This window comes from Aythya marila (genome assembly GCF_965140915.1).
Source record: "Aythya marila genome assembly, chromosome: 13".
Classification (NCBI taxonomy): Eukaryota; Metazoa; Chordata; class Aves; order Anseriformes; family Anatidae; genus Aythya; species Aythya marila.
The window spans coordinates 16,126,671-16,150,537 of NC_139054.1; the positions used below are offsets into that span (position 1 = coordinate 16,126,671).

At 48.0% G+C, this 23,867-nt stretch overlaps 1 protein-coding gene across 2 annotated transcripts in view; it reads left to right on the forward strand.

Annotated features, from left to right (window-relative positions):
• Nucleotides 1–2,734: 2,734 nt before the first annotated feature.
• The window catches only part of LOC309882993 (vascular endothelial growth factor receptor kdr-like), a 131,753-nt gene continuing 110,620 nt past the window's right edge, over nucleotides 2,735–23,867 (forward strand). For both annotated transcript variants that reach the window (XM_082770611.1, XM_082770612.1), the window contains exon 1: nucleotides 2,735–3,325. In XM_082770611.1, coding sequence (XP_082626737.1) covers nucleotides 3,265–3,325 — 61 coding nt within the window. In that variant the 5' untranslated portion in view covers nucleotides 2,735–3,264. The remainder of the gene's footprint in view (nucleotides 3,326–23,867) is intronic.

Consider the following 23,867-nt stretch of genomic DNA (forward strand, 5'->3'; position numbering starts at 1 on the left):
TGGGAGCAGGAGTTTCCTTAGCTTCTTGCTGAGCATCTAACACAGCACAAATCACACCTTTACCCTTTCGTTGTCTGATCTTTCGTGAAGCCTGACGCTGCTCAATGTGCTCTACCACTTCCTCTTGATTTTTCCAAAATTTTTGGGCCCACTCCTTCCCCACCTGGGAAGGGAAACATTTGCATTATTGCAGCAGTTTATCCATAGCAATCCTGCCGACTATGCCAATTTCTCTGTCGCAATAAGGGGTGTAGCCGATTAACCGTTACGGGTCCGGTTGGATTCAGGACACTGAACTGTCACAATCACAGATTCACCAGTAACGCATTAACCGATATGGGTCTGGTCGGACTCATAGCACTGAACTACCATCGTCATGGATTCACCAGTAACATATAACTGCCCTCACTCTAGTCGTGTTCAATGAGAGCTATCACAGCTAGGAACAATGCAGTGAAGTGCAATTTATTACAGCAACAGGTACCCAGGGTCTTTGGATTGCCGGTGATAATTTACTGTCTGCAAAAGCAAGCTAGCATGCATGAAATACACAGGTACACAGCCTGGAAATTAATGCGTTGAAAGGCACAAAGACTCTACAGAGATTTCTGTTTCCGCAGAGACACACAGTATAACCAAGTGTTCAAATCTCACCCAAAGGCATCCCAATCGGGGACTAAGAGAGGCTCAGCCCATCGACTGATCCCAGGGGTCAGGAGGTCCTCAGGATGGTGTATTCCCTCGTGATGGTATCTCCCCTGACGATGGTACCTTCCCTAACGATGGTATCTTCCCTGACATCCCCTCTCTCTTAGGCCAATTGATATTATTTTCTATCTTTTAGCTGGAGCTTGAGTGACTGCCGTCAAGCACATCTGAGTTATGAATGGTGAAAAGTTTTCCCATCTCCGTTTAAAGGAATGGGCTCCGAGAAATTCGGAACGCGTGCTCAGTGAGGGGAGGTCGCACCTTGGAGGTGGGTAGCTTTTGGGATGGACGTGTGTTTTGGTATTATAATGATATTCTAATGAGCAAAAAGTACACTAGGGTACAGCATTTGACAAAACATGACAGGTCGTTGGCCCAGGGTAGCAAAAGTGCGGCTTATCAGTCTTGGTGTGCACAAGAACAATCTAGTCCCCACCTGGAGATGCCGTGGTGTCTCCGCTCCACTCTACGCTCCGTACTGTTCCTCAGAGCCACCATACCACGTTCCCCCAGCATGATAGCATCTAAGGCTGGAAGCCTAGGGAACGCTCAGGTAATGCAGCTACTCCCTACCCTGAAAGCCTCTTCAATGCTGTACATTTTCTTTAAAATGTGAATGTTAGTTTTATTTTCCTAGTTACTTTAGGCAATTGCACCACATAATAGGCATTGGAAACTTCATAATATCCTGATTGCAGTTCAGTTTCATTAAAACCTATGATATACATTCAGTATAAGGTCTAATACACCTGCTATTTTTCTCTTCTTTTGAAAAGAAACTGAGCTAGAGTAACAAAAACTCCAAACAAACCCTGCCATTCAGCTATGGAGATCGACAGTGCTTTACTGTAATAGGTCATTTAACCCCAGCGCCTCATTTGTGGCATTACTGGGAGTGACAGTCTGTGTGAGTAGCTGTAGAGCTTCCACCACTTTCTCATTATCAGTAGAGTGGAGTGGTTTGTGTATATAAAAAGCCATGTAACTGGGATGTGCGTTTAACGATAGCACAGAACAGCTCCCTCCTGTCACCTGAATGCCAGCTGCATTTCCAGAAGCATTCCTTTTATGAGCAGGGACATCTCCCAGGACACCTGGCATCAGCTCAGCACAGCTTCTCATCCTCGCAGATGCAGGTGCACCAGCCCTGGAGGCACCTGGGGCTAAAGCAGCAGCACTGGAGCAGGAAAGGACTCTGTTGTCCTGGGGTGGAGGTAAAAAAAGGGGAAGCATCTGCGAGTCCCCTGCCAGAACCACACTGAAGGAGCATTCGCTCCTGCTCCAGTCCTGCCTGGCATGGCAAGAGCAAAGGCACGTGGATGGGCTGGAAAGCTCAACACGTGGGTGGATCTGTCTACACCCAAATGCCTGGAGACAATTCTTGGGTGACACAGAAGCAGCTGTTACGAGAAACCCATGAGAGATTATGGAGGCAGCTGAGCTGTGTAAATATTAACAAAATTGGAGCTGCCCAGAATGTCCTACTCCAACAAGAAACTTTCTCTGTGCCCCAAGTGCACGGGGTGCACTGGCAGTGGCTGCTGCAACACTGTAGGCAGCAGGGCAGGGAGCACAGGGCTGGCACTCCAGCAGGACAGACACACAGAGCGGCACCAGGAGAACCCAAACTGCAAAATAACCAGGGAAAGGGAGTAAAGAGAGTGCTCCAGCGCTCCTCGGCAGCATTGCCCTGTGCTCCCTGTGCCGGGAGGGGATGCTGGCACCTCGGGCGCCCTTCAGGGGAAGCGGGGACAGGCCCGGGGGGGATGTTGCCACCTGATGCTAGCGCAGCTCCAGCTCTGCAGGGCAGGGAGGCAGCGGGGCACAGCTCGGCTCGTTCCTTTGCCCCATCTCAAGCAGCAACAGGAAATCCAGGAGCTCTGTGAAATGACAGGGAGGGAGAGAGAGAGAGAGAGAGTGAAGTCCCCTCGCCTGGTGACGTCTCTCCTTCCTCTTTTTTTTTTTTTTTTTTTTCCTGTCCCTATAAAGAATCCCGGGCTCGTATCAAACTTCCCAGCCAAGGCAAAGCGGACCCGGAGGGGTGGGGGAGAAGGAGGAGGAGAAGCCCCTGGGCGGGCTGCGGCCATGCCCGAGCCCCTCGGGGCGTCCCCCGGCAGGTGACGGGACGGGACCAGGGGCTCGGCCCCGCCGCACCTGCGCCCCCATCCCGGCGGCCGCCTCAGCCCCAGCTCCAGGCGAGCTCGCCGACCGCAGGAAACTTTATTATTATTATTATTTTATTATTTTTATTCTTTTTTTTTTTTGGGGGGGGGGGGGAGTCCAAGTTTTCGGGGTGTTACAATAACCCCTGGCGTTACTCCGCGCCGTCACTGCCTCCCACCCCCTGAATTAACAAAACAAAACAAAACGAGGAATAAAGTTATCCCGGACCTCCAAACGACCAAACAAAACTTTTAAAAACCTGCACCTCGGGAAGAAAAGACGGCGAGAACCAGCCCCGCGGCGCCAGGATGAGGCGGTGACCGGCAGCGGCAACTCGCTGCCCGCCGCGCTCTGCCCCTCCCGCCCCGCTCCGGCCAAGCTCTCCGCCCGGCCATGGCCCCCCGGCCCAGCGCCGCCACGGCCGCCTGCGCCCTGCTGCTGCTGCTGACGCCCGGTAAGAGCCCGAGGTCCCCGGGACGAGCTCCCCGGAGGGCTCCGGGACGCGGCCGGGACCGGAGGCGCCCGGCGCCGCCTCAGGGAGAGGGCGGGCGGGCGCCAGGGGGCGCCGCGGGGTCTCCCCGGGAGCGGGCGAGGGGCGCTGCCCGGCTCCCCTGAGGGGAGCTGTGGGGGGCTCGGTGGGGTTGGGGGGGGGGGCTGTAAGTTTTGGGGGGAGATTGTGGGGTTTGGGGGTCTCTGTAGGGGTTGGGGAGCCCAGGGGTAACGCAGAGGGTTTGGCGTTTCGGCAGGGCTCGGTGAAGTTACTCCGTTGGCACGTGCTGGGTGAGGGGGTGAGGTGCTAGGTAGCTTCTGAAGGCAGTTCCCCGCGAGTTTTGTTGGGTGGTGGATGGGTTTCACAGGGTGCTCAGTACTTTACAAGCCTTTTGGGGGTTAGTTTCATGAGGTGGACACACTGAAGCATCCTTGGTTTTCTTGGCTCCACTCAGAGATGTGTTCCTTCTGCAGAAATGCCCCCAGGCTGGCTGCAAGGTGCTAACCTAGGGCATTTCACATATCCCCTGCAGCATCTTCCCCACAGCTCCCTGCACAATAAGTGGTTATCCTCAGTTCGTGCTGCAAACTGCCTGTCCAGCGTTTCCTGAAAAAAAAAAAATAAATGCCACCACAAATGGTGCAGGCCAAAGAGCCTTCCATGGCCGGCACTCTGGTGACCCTCGGTCCGAGTGCCCCAGTAAGGCTGGTGCTGTGGTCCCATGCCGCACGGGACACCAGGAGATGCACCCTGAGGTGCACCTGGTGGGGAACAGGGAGCCTGTGTGTCCCTCTGGGGGGGGTTCCTCGAATTGCTCCACCTGGCTGACACGCGTGTGTTAACTGGCAGTTAATGCACAGGCTGGAAGGGCTGCCCGTAGAAGGTGCGTTACCAGAAATCCAGCCGGGAGCTTCCCAAAGGCATAAATAAATCCCCACAGACTTCTGTGGATCGGAGGGAGATGAGGGCAAGTGTTTGGCAGAAGGGAGAAAGCACGTCTTGCTGCAAGTGCTCCTGAAGTGGAGCATGGTGCAGTGGCACCCCAGTGGCTGGGTGAAAAGGTTGGGTAGAGATGTTGCCCACATTGCAGTGCCGCCTTGGTTCTTCACTTACCAGCACTGCTTTCCTGGCACTTTTGGTGCTAACACCTTTGGAAGTTGGTCCAGGCTCACCTTCTCATCAGCGCCTGGCAGAGAGGAGGCAATGTGTGCATCCAGTGAGAAGGAAAGGAAGACAGGCACATCGCTAACTGTCCCTGTAGGCAAAGGCTCATGATGGATTTGGAAGCAGCATTATGGCTGTCAGACCTTTGTCCATCATTAGGAAAAGAATCTGTTAGCACAGTGTCTGTGTGCCCTAATTAGGCTGGAAGCCAAACTGAAACAGGGCCAGGAAGTCGGAGGATTCTGGATAGCACTGATGTTAGTGAGGTATTAACTCCTCAGTCACCTTTCCCTCAAAGTTAATCTCCAGCGGTGAATTTAATCAAACTTTGTTTGACCTCCCAAGGGACAAGAGGCATGGATCTGTCCTGCAGGCTGTAGGTTAAGCCTCCTCTGGGATCTTTCTGGTCAAAGTTAGGCAGAGTTACGCTGAAGAACTTGAATCTGATTCAAACCCAAACATCTAAAAGGCAGACAGATGATTTTGCAACGGTGAAAGACGTTGCCCCTGAGGTGCTGAGTGAGGGCAGTGCAGCTGCCCAGCCCCAGGGGCACCTTCCTGGGCAGGACTTCCCGGGCAGCCAAGAGAAAGGGAACACTCGTGGCCCTTACCAAACCTCAGCAAGGGAGCTGGAGTGCCCTCTCCTTCTGTATCAGTGGTTGCAGCCGCTGTGTCGTGATGTCCTGCTTTGCAGCTCAGCAGATCCCCTATGTGGGCCAGGGATACCAGAGGACAGAAGTTTTCCATAGCCATAAAACTGATCCGGATCAATGGGTGGTCTCCTTCAGAGAACTCCTGTGCAAGGAGGATCATTCGCTCCGTGTCCGTGTTTAGCAGGGAGGAGAGACCGTGCAAACTTCATCCCAACAAATTCCTGCCTCATTTTAAAACGTAGCTTCAAAATATTTCATGTGTCTTTAAACTTCCTAAGACAGTTCCACAGGTATCATGAAATATCCACTTTCTTTTCGTTTATTACAGAGCTTATTTCAAATTCTTTCTTGTACTAGTTAGGGGCTTTCTGCTAAAAACTTTTTACATAGTAATAATAGTTGTGGAGATGCTGACAGCTGGCACAAGTTCTAGGTAGGCCTTTAAAAATAACATCTGAAAAGAATTATTGACACTGGCAGTACCTTCTGTAGTGTCTTTTGCTCCTTGATATTATTATCAAAAAGTTTTTAATATATACGCTTTCCAAATAACTTTTCCGGTATTGGAATAAACACGGTAATTGCAATGACGTAACACTGGAAAACTAACAAGATTCGAGAATTAAAATTAGGTCCTGCCTGATCCCTTTGACACTGAAGCCAGTTTGGAATTTAACATTTTTTGTTTGTTTCATTTTGCAACTTCTTCTGCAAACAGACCTACAAATGTACCAGGAAAGGCAATTTAGCTTACTAACAGATGCATTTCAAATGTGCCACATGTCAAGAGCTAATCGAAAGCTTCAGGAGCTCAGAACCCTGCCAGCATGCCAGCGAGGGTGCCCACTGCATGTAGCCCGAAGGACTGCGGAGCCGGCGGCGCGCTGTTGCGAAGGCAGAGGCATTCGGGGTGTGCTTCTGCCTTCCTCTGAGGCAGCCAGTGCTGGGAAGTGGAGGATTGGATAGCCGACAATACGGGCTGCTGATCGGTTCTAGTAAACCAAAAATGTGTCTCTTAATTGGTGTTATTTCTAAACATTTGCTTTACTGTGGGAAAATGTTATAAAAAGCAAAGGAGACTTTTTATAAGATTGTGATATATGAGCTTCTCTGCCTGAAGCTGCCACTTTCAAAACCAACTGGAAATCTCTTACACTAATTCATCTATTTAAGGCAAGGAAAAAAATGCAAAGTATTTCTGAATACTCCCTGAGCTTCTAAAAACCAGCATCATACCCAAAAGAATACTGAGAATACAAACCAGATTGTTTGTTGAAGGTTTCTGTTACAAGAACTTAACATATCTTCTTTTAAAATTTCAAAAATATTTATCTGCACACGTTTCCCCTTTGGTATGGCAATACACATGAATCTAAATAAGAGCAGCAGTGTACATTTGAGTGGTCTCTACTCTTTTGTATGGTCTCTGAATTGCTCGCAAAGCAGTAGTTCAACCCAACTCAGTCTGAAGGAATCCATCGAGTCGGGCTGTATTTACAATATGTGTATTGCCGGCAGGTCACCTTATTGCAAAAGGTTTCCAACAAGCATGAGAGATTTCTTAGGTACAGTCAGTGGTACGTGAGCTGCCTTTTTTTGTAAGTTTGTCCTCCAAACTGCCAGCACGGTTTGAAGGAGGGTGAAAATCTGCCTTATGCTGCATACGCTCAGAGATGAAACGTGCCTTTTGCTTCCAAAGACATTTGCAAAGCATATGCAGCAAGGGTCACTTGATCATCAGCAAAGGACAGGATGAACAGAGGAGCTGCTTTCAGCTTACGTTGCAAAACAGTTTTGGGGGCAGCAGCAGCAACCTGCATTTTTTAAAACTACACAGGAAATTTCCAGGAGGCAGCGTTTGACTTTCACAGAGAGTATGAGAAGGACACTGAAGCTTAGCAGCCCTGCCGAAGTTCTTGTGCTTACTCCCTCTCATCTCCCTTGCTCCACCTTTCCTTTTTTTCTCTAGACCAGCCTGATGTCACTGGAATGGGAAATTACGAGTGGAAGCAATTAAAAGATATTCAGAATATCTAAACAACAGCCAGGAGCAAAATAGATGTGTCCCAAGTGTTTTCCTTCAGAAAGCAGCTCGAATGACTGACGGGACACAAAGGCTGCTGGGTGCCAGTCGAGGCATTCTGGTTCTCACCTTCGGGCAGAGCATCTAGCTGTACTCCACCACATGGCCAGAAAAGCTGGCTACATAAACAAGAGGGCATAAAACGTGTGCAACGGAGAACTGATCTCCTGGGTTAGGCACTTCTTTAATTTTTCTTTTTAAGGCCACTGAGAAAATAGGAGAACCTGCCAAAATCAGCCAGTCAAGGTTATTATCTGGAAATGGCATTTAATATAAGCACATGCTTGAAGGCTGCCCCAGGGAGCAGAACTTTAGCAGCAGAGAGCTTGCAATCACCAGGAGCAAGCCAAGATTAGAAGAAATCATGTGAAGCGAGGCTTTCTGTATAGGAGTTGTGATCTTAGGGGCTTGCCCGTGAGCCATTTGCTTCAAGTGAGAAAGGAGGAAGGTTTGAAGAAGGTAGGGAGCCTGATCTCATGAGCCTGTGATGAACAAAACTGATTGCTGCCCATTTTGGGCAAGCTCCACACTGCCTGAGTGCTGCACCAACTTGTGTGGGGAACCCCAGCCCACCCCAAACCAGGTATCAGCACACATCCACAACTGAACGAGGCAAATCTGGTGACCTGGCCGGACCTCCTGCATTCTCCAGTAACGGGAATAGGAAGCTGGAAAGAATCTCGAGTCCCGTGCCCACTCCACAGAGCTGAATCTGGGCTTTTCTCTGCTATCCTTGAGGCAGGCTGTGCAGCACATGCGGCCACAACCAGCATTGCCCCGTGTGCCCCGGAGGGACCATCTCAGCTTTTTGCTTTCAGAGGTTTGGGAAATTGCATGCAATGAATCCACATATTGAGGGCAGCTGAGCCAGTGCCCCGTGGTGCAGTTGTTAGCTTTGTATTAGGCAGTCGCTAACAGTTTCATACAGCTTTGTACTCTGATGGGTAGTGAGTCTGTGAACCGTTTTATGATGGATAGTGAGTAGATGTGTGAACTGTTTTACAAAAGGCAGCCCAACGCCCTCATCCCCAAGTCCTTGGATTAGCCTGTCTTTACAGCACATACTTTTTGTCCTCACTACATCCTACACCCCTCTCCTGCTCGCTCCCCCCTTCCCTGGATGTCTCCTAAACTCCCCTCAGGGCTCAGGATTCCTCGAATTTTTACATTAGAAAAAGTCTGGAGGAATTTCTCAGCTCTAGAGGTCTGCACAGTCTCTCTTCCCTGTACCAAAATGAATTTTGCCTTTACATGGTGCCTGGTGCAGAGGTTAGCCAAGCCATGGTCTGAGACCTGCAGCCAAATCCCTGGTGTTTTGCAAGGAGACGCACCAAGTCTTCATGCTGAACTAAACTTTTCAAGGGCAATTTTTTCAAGCCTCCCCCCCCCCCCCCACTATCCACAAACGTAAAAGGAGTCACAGCCAGTGCACGGTGCGTGTGCAACCAGCGTTCGGGGCTTTCATTGTGGCTCTAAGCTGCAAAGCTTTCAGCGCTGAAAAGGAATCTCAGACATCAGTGGGTCAGAAGGAAAGGACCTCTTCTAACCCTTCAAACGAGGCAAGGCCAAACAAGCCTGTTTTCCTTTGTGCCCTGCTGAGAATGGCAAAAGCATATGCTCCCTGAGATTTCAAAATTCAGCCAAAAACTGGACTCAGGACCAGAATGTAAAGGAAATATATGGACCAGCCTTCTATTTTCAGACCACTTGCCTTTGTCTTCTGCATTTCCACATAGGTTTCCTTAGATCTTCCTGTGTTTTTCTGAACTGTGGGAACACGATTGCCAAGGAAGTAGAGAGGGGAGTTTTCAGTCCTTTTGGGATTGTTCTTGATTTGAGGGTCAAGGAAGCTTGACCTAGTCATTACCTGTTCCATTTTTTTAAAAATCTCCATGAATTTAAAACACTGCAGTCAAAATCTTTGCTTCCTTAGAGCCCACAGCTCAGAAATCACAAACCTTAAATTCTTCCTTATAGATACCCTAAGGTCAGTTTGCAGAAAAAGCAGCAATCTCCACGGGGCTACTCTGCCCACTCCTCCCTAGCTGTGGGTAAACTGGGACAGCCCCTGTCACTCACGGGGATATGGCACACAAACACACACACACAAACAGCTATCCTGTAAGGGATTCATCCTGTTTGCCACTAACCCATACCTCATTAGCTGAAATTAGCGCTGAATACAATAATTAGGGAGTTGAAGCAATTTTCTCCTTGTCTCCAGAAGCCTGCAGCTGGTGACACGGGCACAGAGCCTCCTTAGTATCCCAGTCCTGATCCTAGATTCCCTCACTGCTACTGAGAAGGGCTCGCCTTGGCTCTTTGTAGCCACAGGGATCATCCTGAAAGCTGATACCGAGCCTGGACTTCCCGAATTTGGGGGTTTGGTTGCGCAGGGGCTGCCGTTTCAGACCTTTAATGTGCGGATGCCTACGACAGCGTGTCCTCCAGGAGTTATAAAAAGTGTTTTTCCCCTCTGCTTCTTCACTTGTTCTTCCAGCTGCCTGAAGCTGCCTCCCCGAGGGGCTGTAACACATGCCCACACAGTAGCATTTGGAAACCCTTCTTGTGGGCAATCCTAATTACAGTACGCCTTCATACAGGAAATGGCTGTTGGAAGAGATTGCCCAGAGCCCTGAACAGGAAGACGCATGCAACTGTGTTTGAAAGGAGGGAAGTAAGGCACAGTGGATTATCACTTGCAAGCCTCAAGGTCCCTGTCTTTCCTTGCAGAAAAATAAATCCCACAGGTGCAGTGTTGTCCAGCTGAAGGTACGGCCCATCTCCCCACGCAGCCCCCCCTCTCCATTCGCTGCAAATTAACTCCATCAGCGCTAATTTGCAAAGATAAGGGAAAGGACTTTGTGCACAGCCACTGCTTAAAGCCCAGGTACTGCTTTGCTCCTCAGCCCACGAGGAATATCAGAGCTCCTAATGCAGCGCCCAGGTGTGGCAGAAATGCTTTTCCCAGACCCCTTGGTAGGTGTACACCAGGCGAGGAAGTTGTAGCAGCTCTTGCTGCATGACACAGCGGGACAGAGAGCTAAACAGCAAATCTGGCTAGCTTTTAACTATTTGTACTCTTACAAATAAAGGGTGATTCAAGTGAATGGAAACGATGATGTCACCCTGAGAACCTTTTAAACACCATTTAAGCTATTACATGGTGTGAAGCAGAGAGAATCAGCTAAACTTTTAGCCTGCCACATTTTTTCTCTACGAACGGATGATGTCTGGGTTATTTTCACTTCGTGTTCGTGCACTTGGGTCGATCTTAGCTCTCCGTTACACAGGTTTAAAGCTGAACACAATAGCCTGTCTTTGAATTTGCCTTTCTGTGACCAAGAACATTTAGTTTTTTTCAGTTGGTTTTACATTTGTGGTAGGATCTGAGTGAGAAGAGAACTGGCTGAAAGCTGCTCTCTCGCCACATGCTTGATAGAGGTGGAGATTTCACTGATCTTGTTGGCAAATCCCAATTCGTTTTGGAAGTGAAAAATCACGGTGAGAAAGCTCAGTACCCCGCTGGCTCTCTAAGAAGAGGGAAAGCCAGTGGGCGGCCCTGCCCCTAGGCTGCAGCACCGGCGGCCTCGGGGCCAGCCACCCCAGCTGCTGTTCGTGGGGCCGCGCGTGCGCTCACTTGGAGTTTATTTTGGCCCTGAAGGTCCCGTTCTGCTAAGCCTCCCGGAGGTTCTCGTGCTTAAAAACAACTTTTCCTCAATCTTGGCAAATCTCCTGTTGAGTAAGGATGGAGCAAGAACGCAGGGAAGAAAGCGGGGCTTGGCCCAATCGGAATCACCAGAGAGGGTGATTAATCTCCAGAACCCTACGTCAGCGTGAACCCAGCACAGCGTGTGATGGGGAGGGATTGCCTGGGGCAGAGCCTCCTTTGGCTACGGTCTCGGTGCAGTTGGCCCATCGTACTTTGAAAGACAGCCGTGTGTTTCTCACAGCTCATCATCCTACTCGGCGAAGGCTTTTCCAAATACAATGACACCATGGGTCTCTGGGAAAGTCAGGGCTGGTTGTTACCACGAAGCCACTAATGATCCCGTTAACAGTTTTATTACTTAATCCACCGATACATCAGGTTCTAACTTTGTCCAGAAAGACAAAACATGTCTTCGGTGTGATGTATTTATAGGCTTGGAATTGCTCTGAATTTCTAGGCTGTGCTCACACGTGGACCATTTTCTCATGGCTTTTGCACCACGTCAGATAAACACGGGTGGCTCCATTATCTGGCTCGCTGTGGCGTGTTGCATTTCACCACATGTGAAATGCAGCTCTGCCTGGGCAACATCACCTGCCCTGATGAAAGGGAGGTACAGGCCAAAACCAAAAGGGCCGCTATGGCACGGCTGCTGGGATGAAGGAGCTGCCTGGGCAAGGTGAGTTCAGGAGCCAGCAGGATGCTGAAGGGGATGTCAGAGGTTTCCCCCATCTAGCTCCAGATGCAAATCCCCATCAGGAAATGTAGTCCTTACATTTGAAGAAGGATGTATACACGTCTGATTTTGTCTTAGCATTATGGAGACATGGGCCTATTTGGGGATACTGTCCAATCTATACTCCTTTCAACTAAAAAGACCGACAGATGTGGTTATTCGTGTCCTAAGGCCTGTACCAGGTGAACATTCTGGGAAGAGAACAAGGGACTAGAAACCCCTTAGGGGGTTCAGCAGTTTGGGCTTTCACAATGTATTCGTTGCAGCGTGATCTTTATACCAAGCCTAAAAACATTTGTTATAAATTAGCCACATACTCTGCCTTTTTTATGGTCCTCTACTTCGCATTTGAAATGTGATGTTCAAGCCTGCATGGTGCAACACCGTTATTAATTTCAGTTAATAAACCATGATGTAGCGTGCCTTCCTCTGGTTTCTGAAGTTGATCTCTCTGTCAGTTTGTGCATAACTGTGGTTGTTATTAACATTCAATTGCTAACTTTTCTTTCCTAATGTACTATCCAGAGCATCAGAGCTGGTAAACAATATCAAACAGGGCAGGCAGCCACAAACAGGCACTACGACATCCCACAAGTCTACGAGCACAGACTAATGCTCCCAAGAGAAAGGCTCTCCTTTCCTCATCCCAAGAATATGTGCCACAATTTGTTTTAACATTCTTCATGACGGTATCTTCAGCTTTCTCGAGAGTTTCTGGCACAAGGACAAAAGAAGAGGAAAGGAGACAGTTTTGTCTGGGTATAAATCTCAGTTTTCATTTGCCAAACTCGTCCTGCACTTTTGAGAAAATCAGGGCAGAGGAGTTGAAAAATCCATGCTCAAAGTGGGATTAGGGGAAAAGCTAAAACTGAACTACTTTTGATTCCCATGGAGGAGAGTTTGCGTAGCTCTTCCACTCTATCACAGTATCACTGTTCAAAATGTTCACGTAGACTTTTAAATGCTACATGGATTTGTGGCTGGTCATTGAGCAATGCAACTTTTTCTGCCTTTCTGTCTGCCTCTGACTGGGATGTCCCTCAGTGAGACCGCCTGAGCTAAGAATTTCAGTCTCAACATCTTCCTGGTGTAACAGAAATTTTATATCTAAAAATCTTGTTTTCAAGATAGTTTACATTAAAAAGATTAAGGCGTCTTTCAGCAACAGGCAGCTATTGCTTGGGAAAAGAGGAATAATCACTGCAAGAGAAATGACTGGGCAGAATCAATTACGCCAGAAATACGAGACAAAAAGCTGACAGCATGAACCTCTTACCAGCATAAATCAAATCCATTTGTAAAGGCAACGAGTTGTCGCAGGGTCTGCAAGTGCATGTGACAGAAATGTGCCCCGGGTAGCTCGCCTTGCCTCTGCAGTACTGCAGAACGTCCTTTAGGGGCTGGTCTGCTGCAGAGAAAAGCCACTGAAGTTTTTCTCCTTGTGCAGTGGCAGAGGGATGCGCAAACAGCAGTGATGCAGTCACCTCCCCTCCTCCTCCTCCTCACACAGCTTCTCCTTCCCTGGGTCACACCTGGCACAACCGCGCTGTGCACCTGAGAAGATGGAAACCACCAGCGTTGAGAACAAGCCCTTTTCCTGAACAAAAGGCAAAGTGTAATCTTTAATACACGGTGCAGTGCACGGCAATCAGCGTAAAGGCAAAAATCGAGGTTTTTTCCCTAGGACGTTGGGATCTCTGTTCTAGGTTCTGGACATCTCTGATGTAGTGTTTAATTCTTTTTGTGCATTTATTCTGCATCCTTTGAGCAGCAATGACAGCTAGCAGTTAATAATGCCACAATTAAAGCCATCTCTGTTACTGTCGGGGATAAATACTTCACCCTGACGAATCAGGCAGATAACGCCTTGCAGAGCCATTGTTTTGGGCTGCTGCTTCTTTAATTCCCAGTCTTGTCTGGTGTCACCTACATTTAGAGCAAGGCTAACCAAATGTACAAAGGGACAGCAAAAGGGGTCAAAGAGCAACTTCGGGAGAGCCCAGAACAGCCCAATTCCTTTCGTCATCTTTCCTGTTTGAAAATCTTTCTGCTTATCTGGGTTCTGGTCTTGTCATCTGCTGGTAGCGAAAGCGAGTTTGTGACACCGGGGCGTGGCGGGATGCGGGATATCTCAGACAGCAATCTCCTTGCCATGTATATGATCAAGGGAGAGGAATTCTCAGCATACACAGGGCAAAGGTCTCCCGGGCTCTTTCATTTTAAGGTTGAAGTGATGTCCTTAGCGTGTATTGTACTGCTGGTCTTTGAAAGGCTGCCTTTTTGTTTTGATTCTATATTGTTCTAAGTTAAATAGTAGGAAAAGAGAAATCTCTGCTGCCATAACATTCTCTTATAGGCCTATTCATTATAGATCCTGAGAGGAAACTGAGAGCTCCCCCGGACAATGCTCTGATACACAAATGAGCATACATTAACTTTCTGTAGCTGTATAGCTCATTTTTGCCTGCATTTCCTTTACATTCTTAGGAACGTGGAGTCGGGCATAATTTGGTTTTATGTCTTCCTCTGCCTTGAACTGCTGTCTTGTTAGACACGCTGCACATCCAGCAGCCTCCCTGCAGCCCAGGCTGGGGGTGGAAGTGCTTCGGGCAGACGCGGTGGCGATGATGCCGCTGGTGATGCCAGGAGGGCCAGAAGCAGAGGAGACCAGGCCAGGTCTGCAGGGTTTGGGCTGAGCTGGGACGGAGATGGGGTGGTGCTGGCCAGGCGCTGTGCTCCAAACCAACCAAGGTGGTCAAGGGGTTGGATGTAAGCTGCGACGTGGAAGCAGCTCAACTTTGGTTCCCTGTCCTTTGAGAAACGCCTCAGGGGAGCTCCCCTGGGGGCACACCTGCAATGTTTTTGACAGATGGCTAACTCCAGAACAGAGATGTTTGCTGCTTTTGTGCCTCTGCCCTTGTGTAAATCAGGACAACCAGCACTTCCCCTCCTCCCTGGAAAGCTGGGGCGATAAACGTTGCGAAGAGAAAACGCAGCTCAGGCACTGCAGTGGTGGGAGCCACGTTTTTACTTCATCTTTCACTTCCATCACCAGAGAAGAAGCCATTTAAAGCTACAAGGATATTGAGGCACTAAAGGTTGCAATGATTAGGACTGGGATACCACGGTAGGCATTGCCTGAACTGTCAAAAATTAATCTCTCCCCTGTCCTCCAGACAGACTGCTACAGAACTTGGGTTTCTCCGCTGCTCTTTTGCACTAACATGTTTTGTTCTCATGTACTTTGCATGGGAACAGAGCCAAGCTGATGAAAAAGATTAGAGACTAGGTCAGGCATTGTTACCCTATCTCCTGCAAACACCTTTGAACAGTCTGAGGAGTGTGACGCCTACCTCTGAAATGCTGCCTGTCCCTTCCAAAAGGTGTGTCTCACACACCACTCCCTGCTAACGCTGCCATGCACAGTCTGCTTACCTGGGTACCACCAGGTGCACGGCGTTGATGCACAGGGCTTGCAAGGCTACAGTTTTTCTCAAATTTCTTTTAACGCAGCGCCTCTCTCAGCCTCTTGACCCACACATATGCTGCAGCTTTCCTTGGAGGAATCATGAAGCACACATACACATGCACACGCACATGCAGTGTCACTTCAATTGCAACCATAGTCCAAAAAGCCTCTTGGTTTTCATTTTGACTGTGTCTTCTGGCACAGAGAAATTTGCAAAGCTAATTTTCAGCTCCTGTCTAATGGCTTCCCCTGCTGAGTGTCTGTTACAGTTAAAGGATTCCAGATTGAGAGTTTGTTCTCGTCTCCCCTGTGCACATCTATGTTGGAGGTGCTTTTTGGAGAGCTGGTTAATGAGCCTGGCGTGTGACTGAGTGTTTGTGCTGACATTCAGGAGGAGGTTCCCCTCCTCAGAAAAGGAAGGTAGCCCTCACATCCTCACAGCACATTTGTATTCTCAGTGCATTCACCCAGCAGAAATCAGGTACTTACAGGTATCAGACTGTGCCACAAATAGTGGATTTATCAAAATTGAGGAAGCAAAAGGAGAAGTCCCTCTTTCTAGGAGCACGCTTGTTCTAGAATTTGCATGTTTTTTCGGGAAGAGGAATGAGCAGCATGCAGCAAAGGCTCCAAATACTGCTGCGTGCTACTTCCCCCTTGCCTCTCGTGCTTGCCCCACTGGCCACCCTCACAGGAGAGGACACTGCAGTCCACACCAGGTATTTGCTGGTGTCAGCTCTTTCCAGCCCCTGTGGAGCTGAAGAGAGGCTGGCCATGTATGATCCTGCAGCTCAGCACACAACTGGGAGCCAATTAACTTGACTTCTAATTCCTGCCATGCTGCAGGCTTCCTGTATGACCTTAAGTAAGATACTTATCTTATCTGTCTTCAGTTTCCAGCAGTATATAATAGCAATTAATTACCAACCTCACAAACATGTTGCAAGGTTAAATCCCTTTGTAAGCGATCACACAACTAATCTTAGAAATGCAGGCTGCTACGATTATTATTGTTATTGCCATTTTGGCACAGACTTGGGTGTTTTCCTATGAAGTCTGCTCCTACCCAAACCTTAAGCTAGGGCTTAAGTATCAGTTACCACAAAAGACTTCCCCATTTTTCAGCACAGGGTGTTGGACTTTCACCCTAAAAGGCTCTTGGAGGGTGAGCATAGCCATGGAGAAAGCAAAAGATGGTGGGTGTTAGACCTGGGCGCTGTCTAGGGGTAGGGTTAGGGTCAGGGTTAGGGTTTGGAGAGAGAGAGAGAAAGTAGAGTCCCAGTGTGAGTGGGGTTGTGAAGGGGCTGCCAGGAAGGGCTGAGGACTGGCCAAACTTTTCAGTCCTGGCCAGTCTGGGGGGAAGTCCCTGGTGGGACGTGTATTGGACCTCGGGAGTGTCTAGAGTTAGGGTTTGGAGAGAGAGAAAGCACAGAGCCACAGCGTGAGTGGGGTTGTGACGTGGCTGAAGAAGACAAAGGCATGCTGCAAGGCTCTGGGAATAAAGTAACTCTGCAGCAGTCCTCTGCAGAAGGCTGCAGAGACAGAGCCCAACGTGCAGAAAGATGCCTCAGGGACCTACATGTCTCACTGAAGCCCAGTGCGATGATCAGTTAAGGGTGAGGGATGTATTGAGGTGTCCTGACAACATCTAGCAAGAGGGGGAGAAGTCTCCCTCTCTCCCTCCCAGAATGACTGTTACTGGAGCCTCCAGTGCCAAGAGACCTGGGGTGAGATGGGTTTCTGGACAATGGTGAACACAAATTCCACACTCACCTGGTAAACTCCATTTGTGAAGCAAGTCCAGAGAGGGTACAGAACACGAAGCGCTCATTCAGCCACTTCTTCTGATACACTCGGCCAGCAATATGGCACTTCTCACGTGTAGTTACACCATCTAAAAAAGAGCGTGTTATTGAGGAGGTAGAAAGTTGATCTTTGCACCAAGCTAAATTAGAATTAAAATTTCTTAATCTCTCACTGAACAGTTTCTCTCATTTAAAATGGGACGGCATAAATGAGTTTTTATTGGAATATGCTACTTTTATCATTTTAATTAAGAGGAAAATACATACATAAAACAAAACACCTGGGCATTATCAATATTCATGGTTATTATTCTACTTGTCAGTTGGGGCAATCCATTTGTAGTGAACTGCAGCGCTGAGTACAGTATCTTTGTGCTTAAGATCAACATATTCCCAAGCTTGTTGTCTTTGGCATAGCCAATATTTTATCTGCCAAAGCCAATGTTAATGAAAAATTCCTGAGAAATTCCACATTTCAACACAGAAACACTCTGATGGGAATAACAATCTCTTTGACCTTGTTCAAAAGCAGATATTGGGCAGGATACAAAATAGGGAGGTATTTCTGAACCCCTCTGTCCAGGACTTTGGGTACTTGTGCTAAGTTTTTGATGCTTGTTCACCTTCATAACTGGTATCATCACATTGTGTTCTCCCCATAGTACCTGCATCCACAATCATTGTTGCTAGGAATGACATGTATGCAGTTTGAAACCCTGGGCTGGTGAAACTGAGAACTGCCTTCTAGTTCTGTTGCACAACAGTCTCATCTCTTTGAAGCAGTCAAGGTGATGCAGAACCTTTGTAATAAGCCCATGACCATATAGAAATGGGTTTCCCTTTGGGGGACAATGCTGATGAAATACCAAGGTGAGACTTTTGGACATGGGAAGCAGGAGTGTTTGTGATCCAGCACAGTCGACATAAGCCTAGGTGGTCTGTAATATATGGGCTCATCTCCTCACTGCGTGTGACAGTTTGGAAAATAAGGTCAAGCAAATTAAGTTGTGAAACACAAGCCCAGTCACGAGTGAGGTGACCTTCAATCCGCTACTGGCAGTGTGGGGTAATGGCAGGGCCTAATTTACTTTGATTTGCATGAATTGAATTCCCACACCTCGGCATCTCCCTTAGGAGTTCAGAGCATCCTGTACATTTCTGTTGGAAGCAGGGTAGTTCTAGAGCTGTGCCACAGTGAAATGGCTGACTTGAATGAGAGAAGATCCACCTGGATTTCTCCTTCAGTCCCTTCACGTGAGCCTTGCACAGTCAGACCATCCTTCCTGCTCTGCAAAGGCTTCTTGCCAAGGCAGCCCCTATGATGTGGGAAGGATGGGCAAGCCAGGGCTGTGCAAGTATCTCATTGTGGAGAATCCCAATGTAGGAAAGAGAGGCCATCCTCAGGAGACCTTGGAACAAAGCTCAGAGGAGTGTAATGGAGTTAGTCACATAGTGTAGTTTACTCTGTGAGTGGAGAAATGAGTGATTTTGTCAGCAAGTCAGGAAAAAACCTACGCATGCAGCCTCTCCATACAGTGTCCTGCAACTGAAACCTTTGTGCTCTACCTACACTTCAAGGACCAGAACACACAGGGCAAAGGAAAATCAAGACTTACCACTAACAGACATCCAAAGTCAGCTTATTACACACACATCCACACCTGACAAAAGGCAGGGCAAGTGGTGTGATTTATTCCCTCCTTGTTGTCAGAGTCTGTGATAGCATCTAGGAGCAACACAGTCTGCCGTGCCCCAGAGACAGGAGAAAGCCTGACAGCACACAGATAAGAGCAGGTGCTAATTGGATGCTGTGGTCCAGCTCGTAGATGGGATGCAGTGTGAATGCTCTGGTTTCAGCCCCTGGAAAGCCCCCTTTTGCCAAATCCTCCCCTTTCTTTGGAGCCTGCTGGAAGGCAGTGGCTCAGCCGGCAGTGAGAGCGCGCCGTGCTTCCCCTGTGTAGACAAGATCTTTGATGTGCTCATGCTGAGCTGCTACCTTTATTTCAGTTTGAAAGGGGATGCGAAGGGAGGGACAGACTCTTGCCAGTCACTGACTTGCCTAAATATTTATCTCTGCTAAAAACAGTTTAGTTTCTGGATTTAGCCCAGCGTTGTTTCTGATGAGAGACATCAAACATAATACACACGAATCAGGGACAGCACATCTGGCATTGCCTGCGTGCTGTAGGAATATAAATAAAAGAGCCAGTAAACTCCAGCTGGTGACTTATTTGTACTGCAACAAGGCTGTCAGCTTTCTAATATCACCACCCCGTGAGGAGCGGGTGCCATGAATCACTTGGGGCGGCTCTGCGGTCCCCACTGGCGTGCGTCTTTCTCTTTGCATGGGAGGGCTTGACAGTGAAGGATCATAAACACTTTTTTCAAACTGATTTGCAAGGGTGCTGGATCCACTGAAGAGAGTGGCGGGCCAAGCCAGCAGCGCTGCCAATATTTGAAACATTTCTCCGACACAATGATATTTTATTTTTGGAAGTATCTGATACGAACGTTCTTTTCCTGGAAAGATTCCTTCTCCTGCCTGCCTCTCCCGCCTCCCTCGGCCTGCTGGTGCCAATATTTCTGTTGCAACTTCCTCGCTCCCAGCCGTTTCCTACTATAGATTTCCCTCCCCTCTCCCCTGGAGCTGCTGCTCCAGGTTGCATTGTTCTGCTGGCCTGCAAGGAGGCAAAACTCGGCGTCCGTGCAGCTGCCTCCAAGATGCCAGCGGGTCAGGCCCTGGGGCTTCAAGCTGCCAGGCTGGAAGGGCACGAACATGGCAGGAGGCCTGGCAGGACAGCTTGGCTGGACAGATGGGCCTCCAGCTGCCTCCTGTCATGGAGCAGTGGTGCGAGGGCCTCCATCCGCCTCCCTCATGGAGCAGCGATGTGAGGCCTGGTGTGTGTGAGGAGCGCCGGGCCCACACGCCTGGGGGTGCTTACACATGGCGTCTCCCCTCCTTTCTGTCCTCTCGGCCCAGGGCAGCGCTGCTCCAGAGCTGGTAGTGCCCATCTTTTACTCCATCACTCTGCAGGCTGCCAGCACGCGATAAGCACGGCCTTTAGCTGAGCACAACTTGGCACGGAGACCCGAGCGGGAGCCTTGAAGCCGAAGGTTAAAAAAAGACTGCAGTGCCCAAAGAGATGATTTGACCAATTTAAGCAAAATCGTCGTAGGAAGCAGCCATGAGACTTACCGCATTGTTTCCCTGGTTAGCCCCAAACACCAATTTTAGGTGCTGTTAAAACAGTGGAGGTCAAATTTACTATGGAGGGCAAAGACCAGTGATTCATTTTCCCTTCTAGCCACTTTTCACCTTGAATAACAAAGGGGCCTAAACACAGAGAACGTTTGTTCTTGAGCGCTGCCAAAACCTTTTTTTTTTTTTTTTAATTATTTTTTAATAAACCGTCATTAAAATCTGGGCCCATTGCCTTGACAAAAGAAAAGAATATATTTGTGTATACTTAAGAGACGGGAAAGAGACTGTGCGCCAGGCCTAGTCACAGATAAAGGAATTCCGGACATTATTCCTTGCGCTCCTAGGGGTTGTGACATGGGATTTCCTTTCAGAGTGGTAAATAGCTCAGCAGTTGTTGTAGGACAGGGTGGGGTGCTCAGTGCTTTCTTTAAAATGGGGAGAGATGAAAGCACATTATGAGAAGAAGGCTGAGCTGAATGCGTGCACAGTGAGCCCCTGTGAACAGGGGCGAGGGGTGCACCATCACCCAAGGCAGCAGCTCCAAGTTTTGCCCTCCCACAGCTCTGTGGCTTGGAGGTGCTAGCAGCTGATCTCTGCTTTGGGAAGAACAGGTCCTGCCATAGTGCCTTAGGTTTAGTTCTTAGGAGAGAGACAAAGTTTCAGGGCTTGTTGGCACCTTGTGGATGCCTCCTAGATCAACTCCTGGTGTTCGTCCATGAAAATACAATGCCAAAAAAACAAAAAAAAAAACAAAAAGAAAACCTCCCTGGCTTTTCTCAAAGCCAGCCCCAGTCCCATCCTGGTATGAGAACGGAAAGGGTGGGGACGGTAGGTAACCAAAGCTGTGAGCTTCAGGAGGAGCTCACCACAGTTTTTAATGAGAGTGAGACGTTCGAGGGCTTTGGTAGCTGAAAGCACCTTTCTCTCTTTTGCCAAATCCTGCACAGGACTGGGGTAAGAGGTCTTTTCTTTTAAGAAAACAGAAGAACTAAAGCTGCAGATTTTATCCTCTTTGCATTTTAAATAGAAGAACATTCAACTTTGTACTTGGATTACTTTTTTTCTGTTGGACTTTGCTTTAAGGACTCACCCAAACGCACTGATCTTGCAGTGTCGGGGGAAGCTGGGAGAGGGAAGGAATGCAAGTCTCTTGATGAGGGAGAAAAGAACATTGAGCTGATTTTATATTTGGATCTGAACACAAAACAATTTCCCTTCCTCCCTCTTCCTGCAGCTCTCCTGGAGGGTCAGCAAAGACTGCAGATCCTAAACCTCACTGTTCAAGCAGAGCTTAAAGGGGAGAAAGAAGCTTTGCATTTTACTATTGTCCAAATCCTCAGGATTCAGGTTTTTGATACTAAATGTTCTGCTAAGGAAGCATCAGTGGAACAGAAAAATTAGTGTATTGCAGAAGTTTGCAAACAGAAGGCTCCTACATGAGCCTTCTCATTGCCTTCTATTTTGTTGCTAGGTATCTGAATTACAACTATAATCCTTCTACCATATGACAACACACCTGCAAATTTCTTTTCCATTTGAAGCAGAATGAATAAAGCTCCCAAAATAGGAAGGCACGTGGCAGCGGGCTTGTAAGATTCATGGAAAGTAGGAAAGTCTAAGAGATTAAAATGCTGTTTCCAGTGCAAGAGTCAGTCTCGATCTACTGTAACTGGCCTTGCTTCACCACTGAACAGGATACCCAGGAAGGGCTAGAGATTGAAGTCTTAGCTGCATGCAATCCCTACTGCAGCTCACTGCTTCGGGAGGGTCCAAGCCCATATAGGACACATGGAAGCTCCTAACCAAGCTTAGAACTGGAGACTTCAAATGAAAACCAGAAAATTCTCTCTTTGACCCCTTCCTAACATCGCACATTTTTGTGAAAACCAGGGAAAAGAGAAAGTTCCTTTGTTCATTGCAGTAATAAAATAACACATCTTCTAAAATAACCGCGGGACTGGTCTAAGGCAAAACAAAGACAGCTAAATGAATCACACAGAGAATTACTCATACATATACGTTTTTAAAAAGTAAACAGGTTATGCTTACCATTGCAAGCACGCCAGGCTGTACAGTCTGCAATGCTGCTCGTGGAGAGTGGGAGAAAACCAGCTGATGAACAAATAATTTCAGATTTCAGTCAGGCCCTAGGAGGGCACCCAAACATTGGCACTTCTGTGTGGGCAGGGGGCTGTGTGGCAGTCACACCTCAGGAGAGTACTGGTTTGCTCGTATGAAATGGATGATGTTTTCAAGAGCCATGTAACAGGCTGTAGGCTATTGAATCGTGCTTTTTTGATATCTTTGTACAATCACATTAAATCCCTTAAGATGAATTGTATTTTCATGGCCAAAATACAAACAAACAAAACTTTTTGAAAAACAAACAGAAACCTTTTAGAAAGATTTTTAGAAAGCTAAACAGATCTAACACTTGTTTTAAGGACTTGTAATTATAAAATAGCTCAGTTAAGTTAAGAATGCCAAAAACTATTCGCTGTCCTCCTTCCCGGAGGTGTTGTGAGCACATCAGAGTTTCTGTTTCCTCACAGTGGAACCTGCCCCTTCATTACCAAGCCACTGCCCAGTGTCACGATCTCTTTATTTTGGGCTGCAAGGTGCAGTAAACCTGGGCAACCAGTCACGTCCCACAGGACAGATGTTCATATCAACACAGCAGCTCTTGTGAATAAGGTTTGCAGGATTGGTGCTTGGCATACAGCTATTTTTACTCTCAAACAACTTATTTTATTTTTTTTTGGATACTCCCGAAGCTTCTTACATCCTGTGACCTTGCGCTGAAGCCCACATGAAATGCCTCGCAATCTTCCTAAATACTGTCTTTACTCTTACGGCTCCTGTATGAACCACTGCTATGCAGTTAATGCTCTGCAGTTGTTTCTACCCTAAGACCTTTTAGCCAAGGGTTTACAACTTGGCCTCTGAGGTCTCTGCCTGAAAATTCTTTATTTTTGTACTCTCTGCAAGAGTCTGTTTTAAATTGATATAAACATTTCAATATCTTAGGAGTGCAGCAAAATGGTCAGCTTCTCTTTCCAGCTGGAAAGCAAGCATGTTTCCTTCAGTCAAAGTATTGCATGTTGTTGGCTAGACTAGTGGCTGGTCTCATTCTGGCTTCGTTGTGCAGATCCAGGCGTCTGCGTGAACTTACTACACATACAGAAAAAAAAAAATACAAAACAAAACCCACCTTTAACTGACTGTGCAGTACTTGCTTTTTCAATGCATCTGTTTGACCGTAGTTGGCTTTGCTTCCCCCTCGTCCTCAGATATGTATAGCACACAGGTACCACCACACTCAGCAAGAGACACAGAGAACCCATTGTTTTTCTTTAGCATATGGAGAAATTCTTCAGTAGCATAGTCCACAGACCAAAATTCATATGCCATGCTAAAAATGGTACTGCCTAACCAGGGGAACAGACCTCTGAAAGAACAAGTAAGGACTCCAGCTAATGCTCTGCCTTGACAAGCCATTCGCTTATTCTGCAGGGCCTCAGATCTGGATTTCCCTATCAGAATCGCTTCTCTGGGTTCGTAGTGCAGCAGTTCACGGCTCTGTGCATGGATTCAGTATGGGAAGGAACCTTGTTAATTGTCTGTGTGCATTTCCATTATTCTTCCATCTCCAGCCTTGGTACTTGTCCCTGCCTGAATCCAC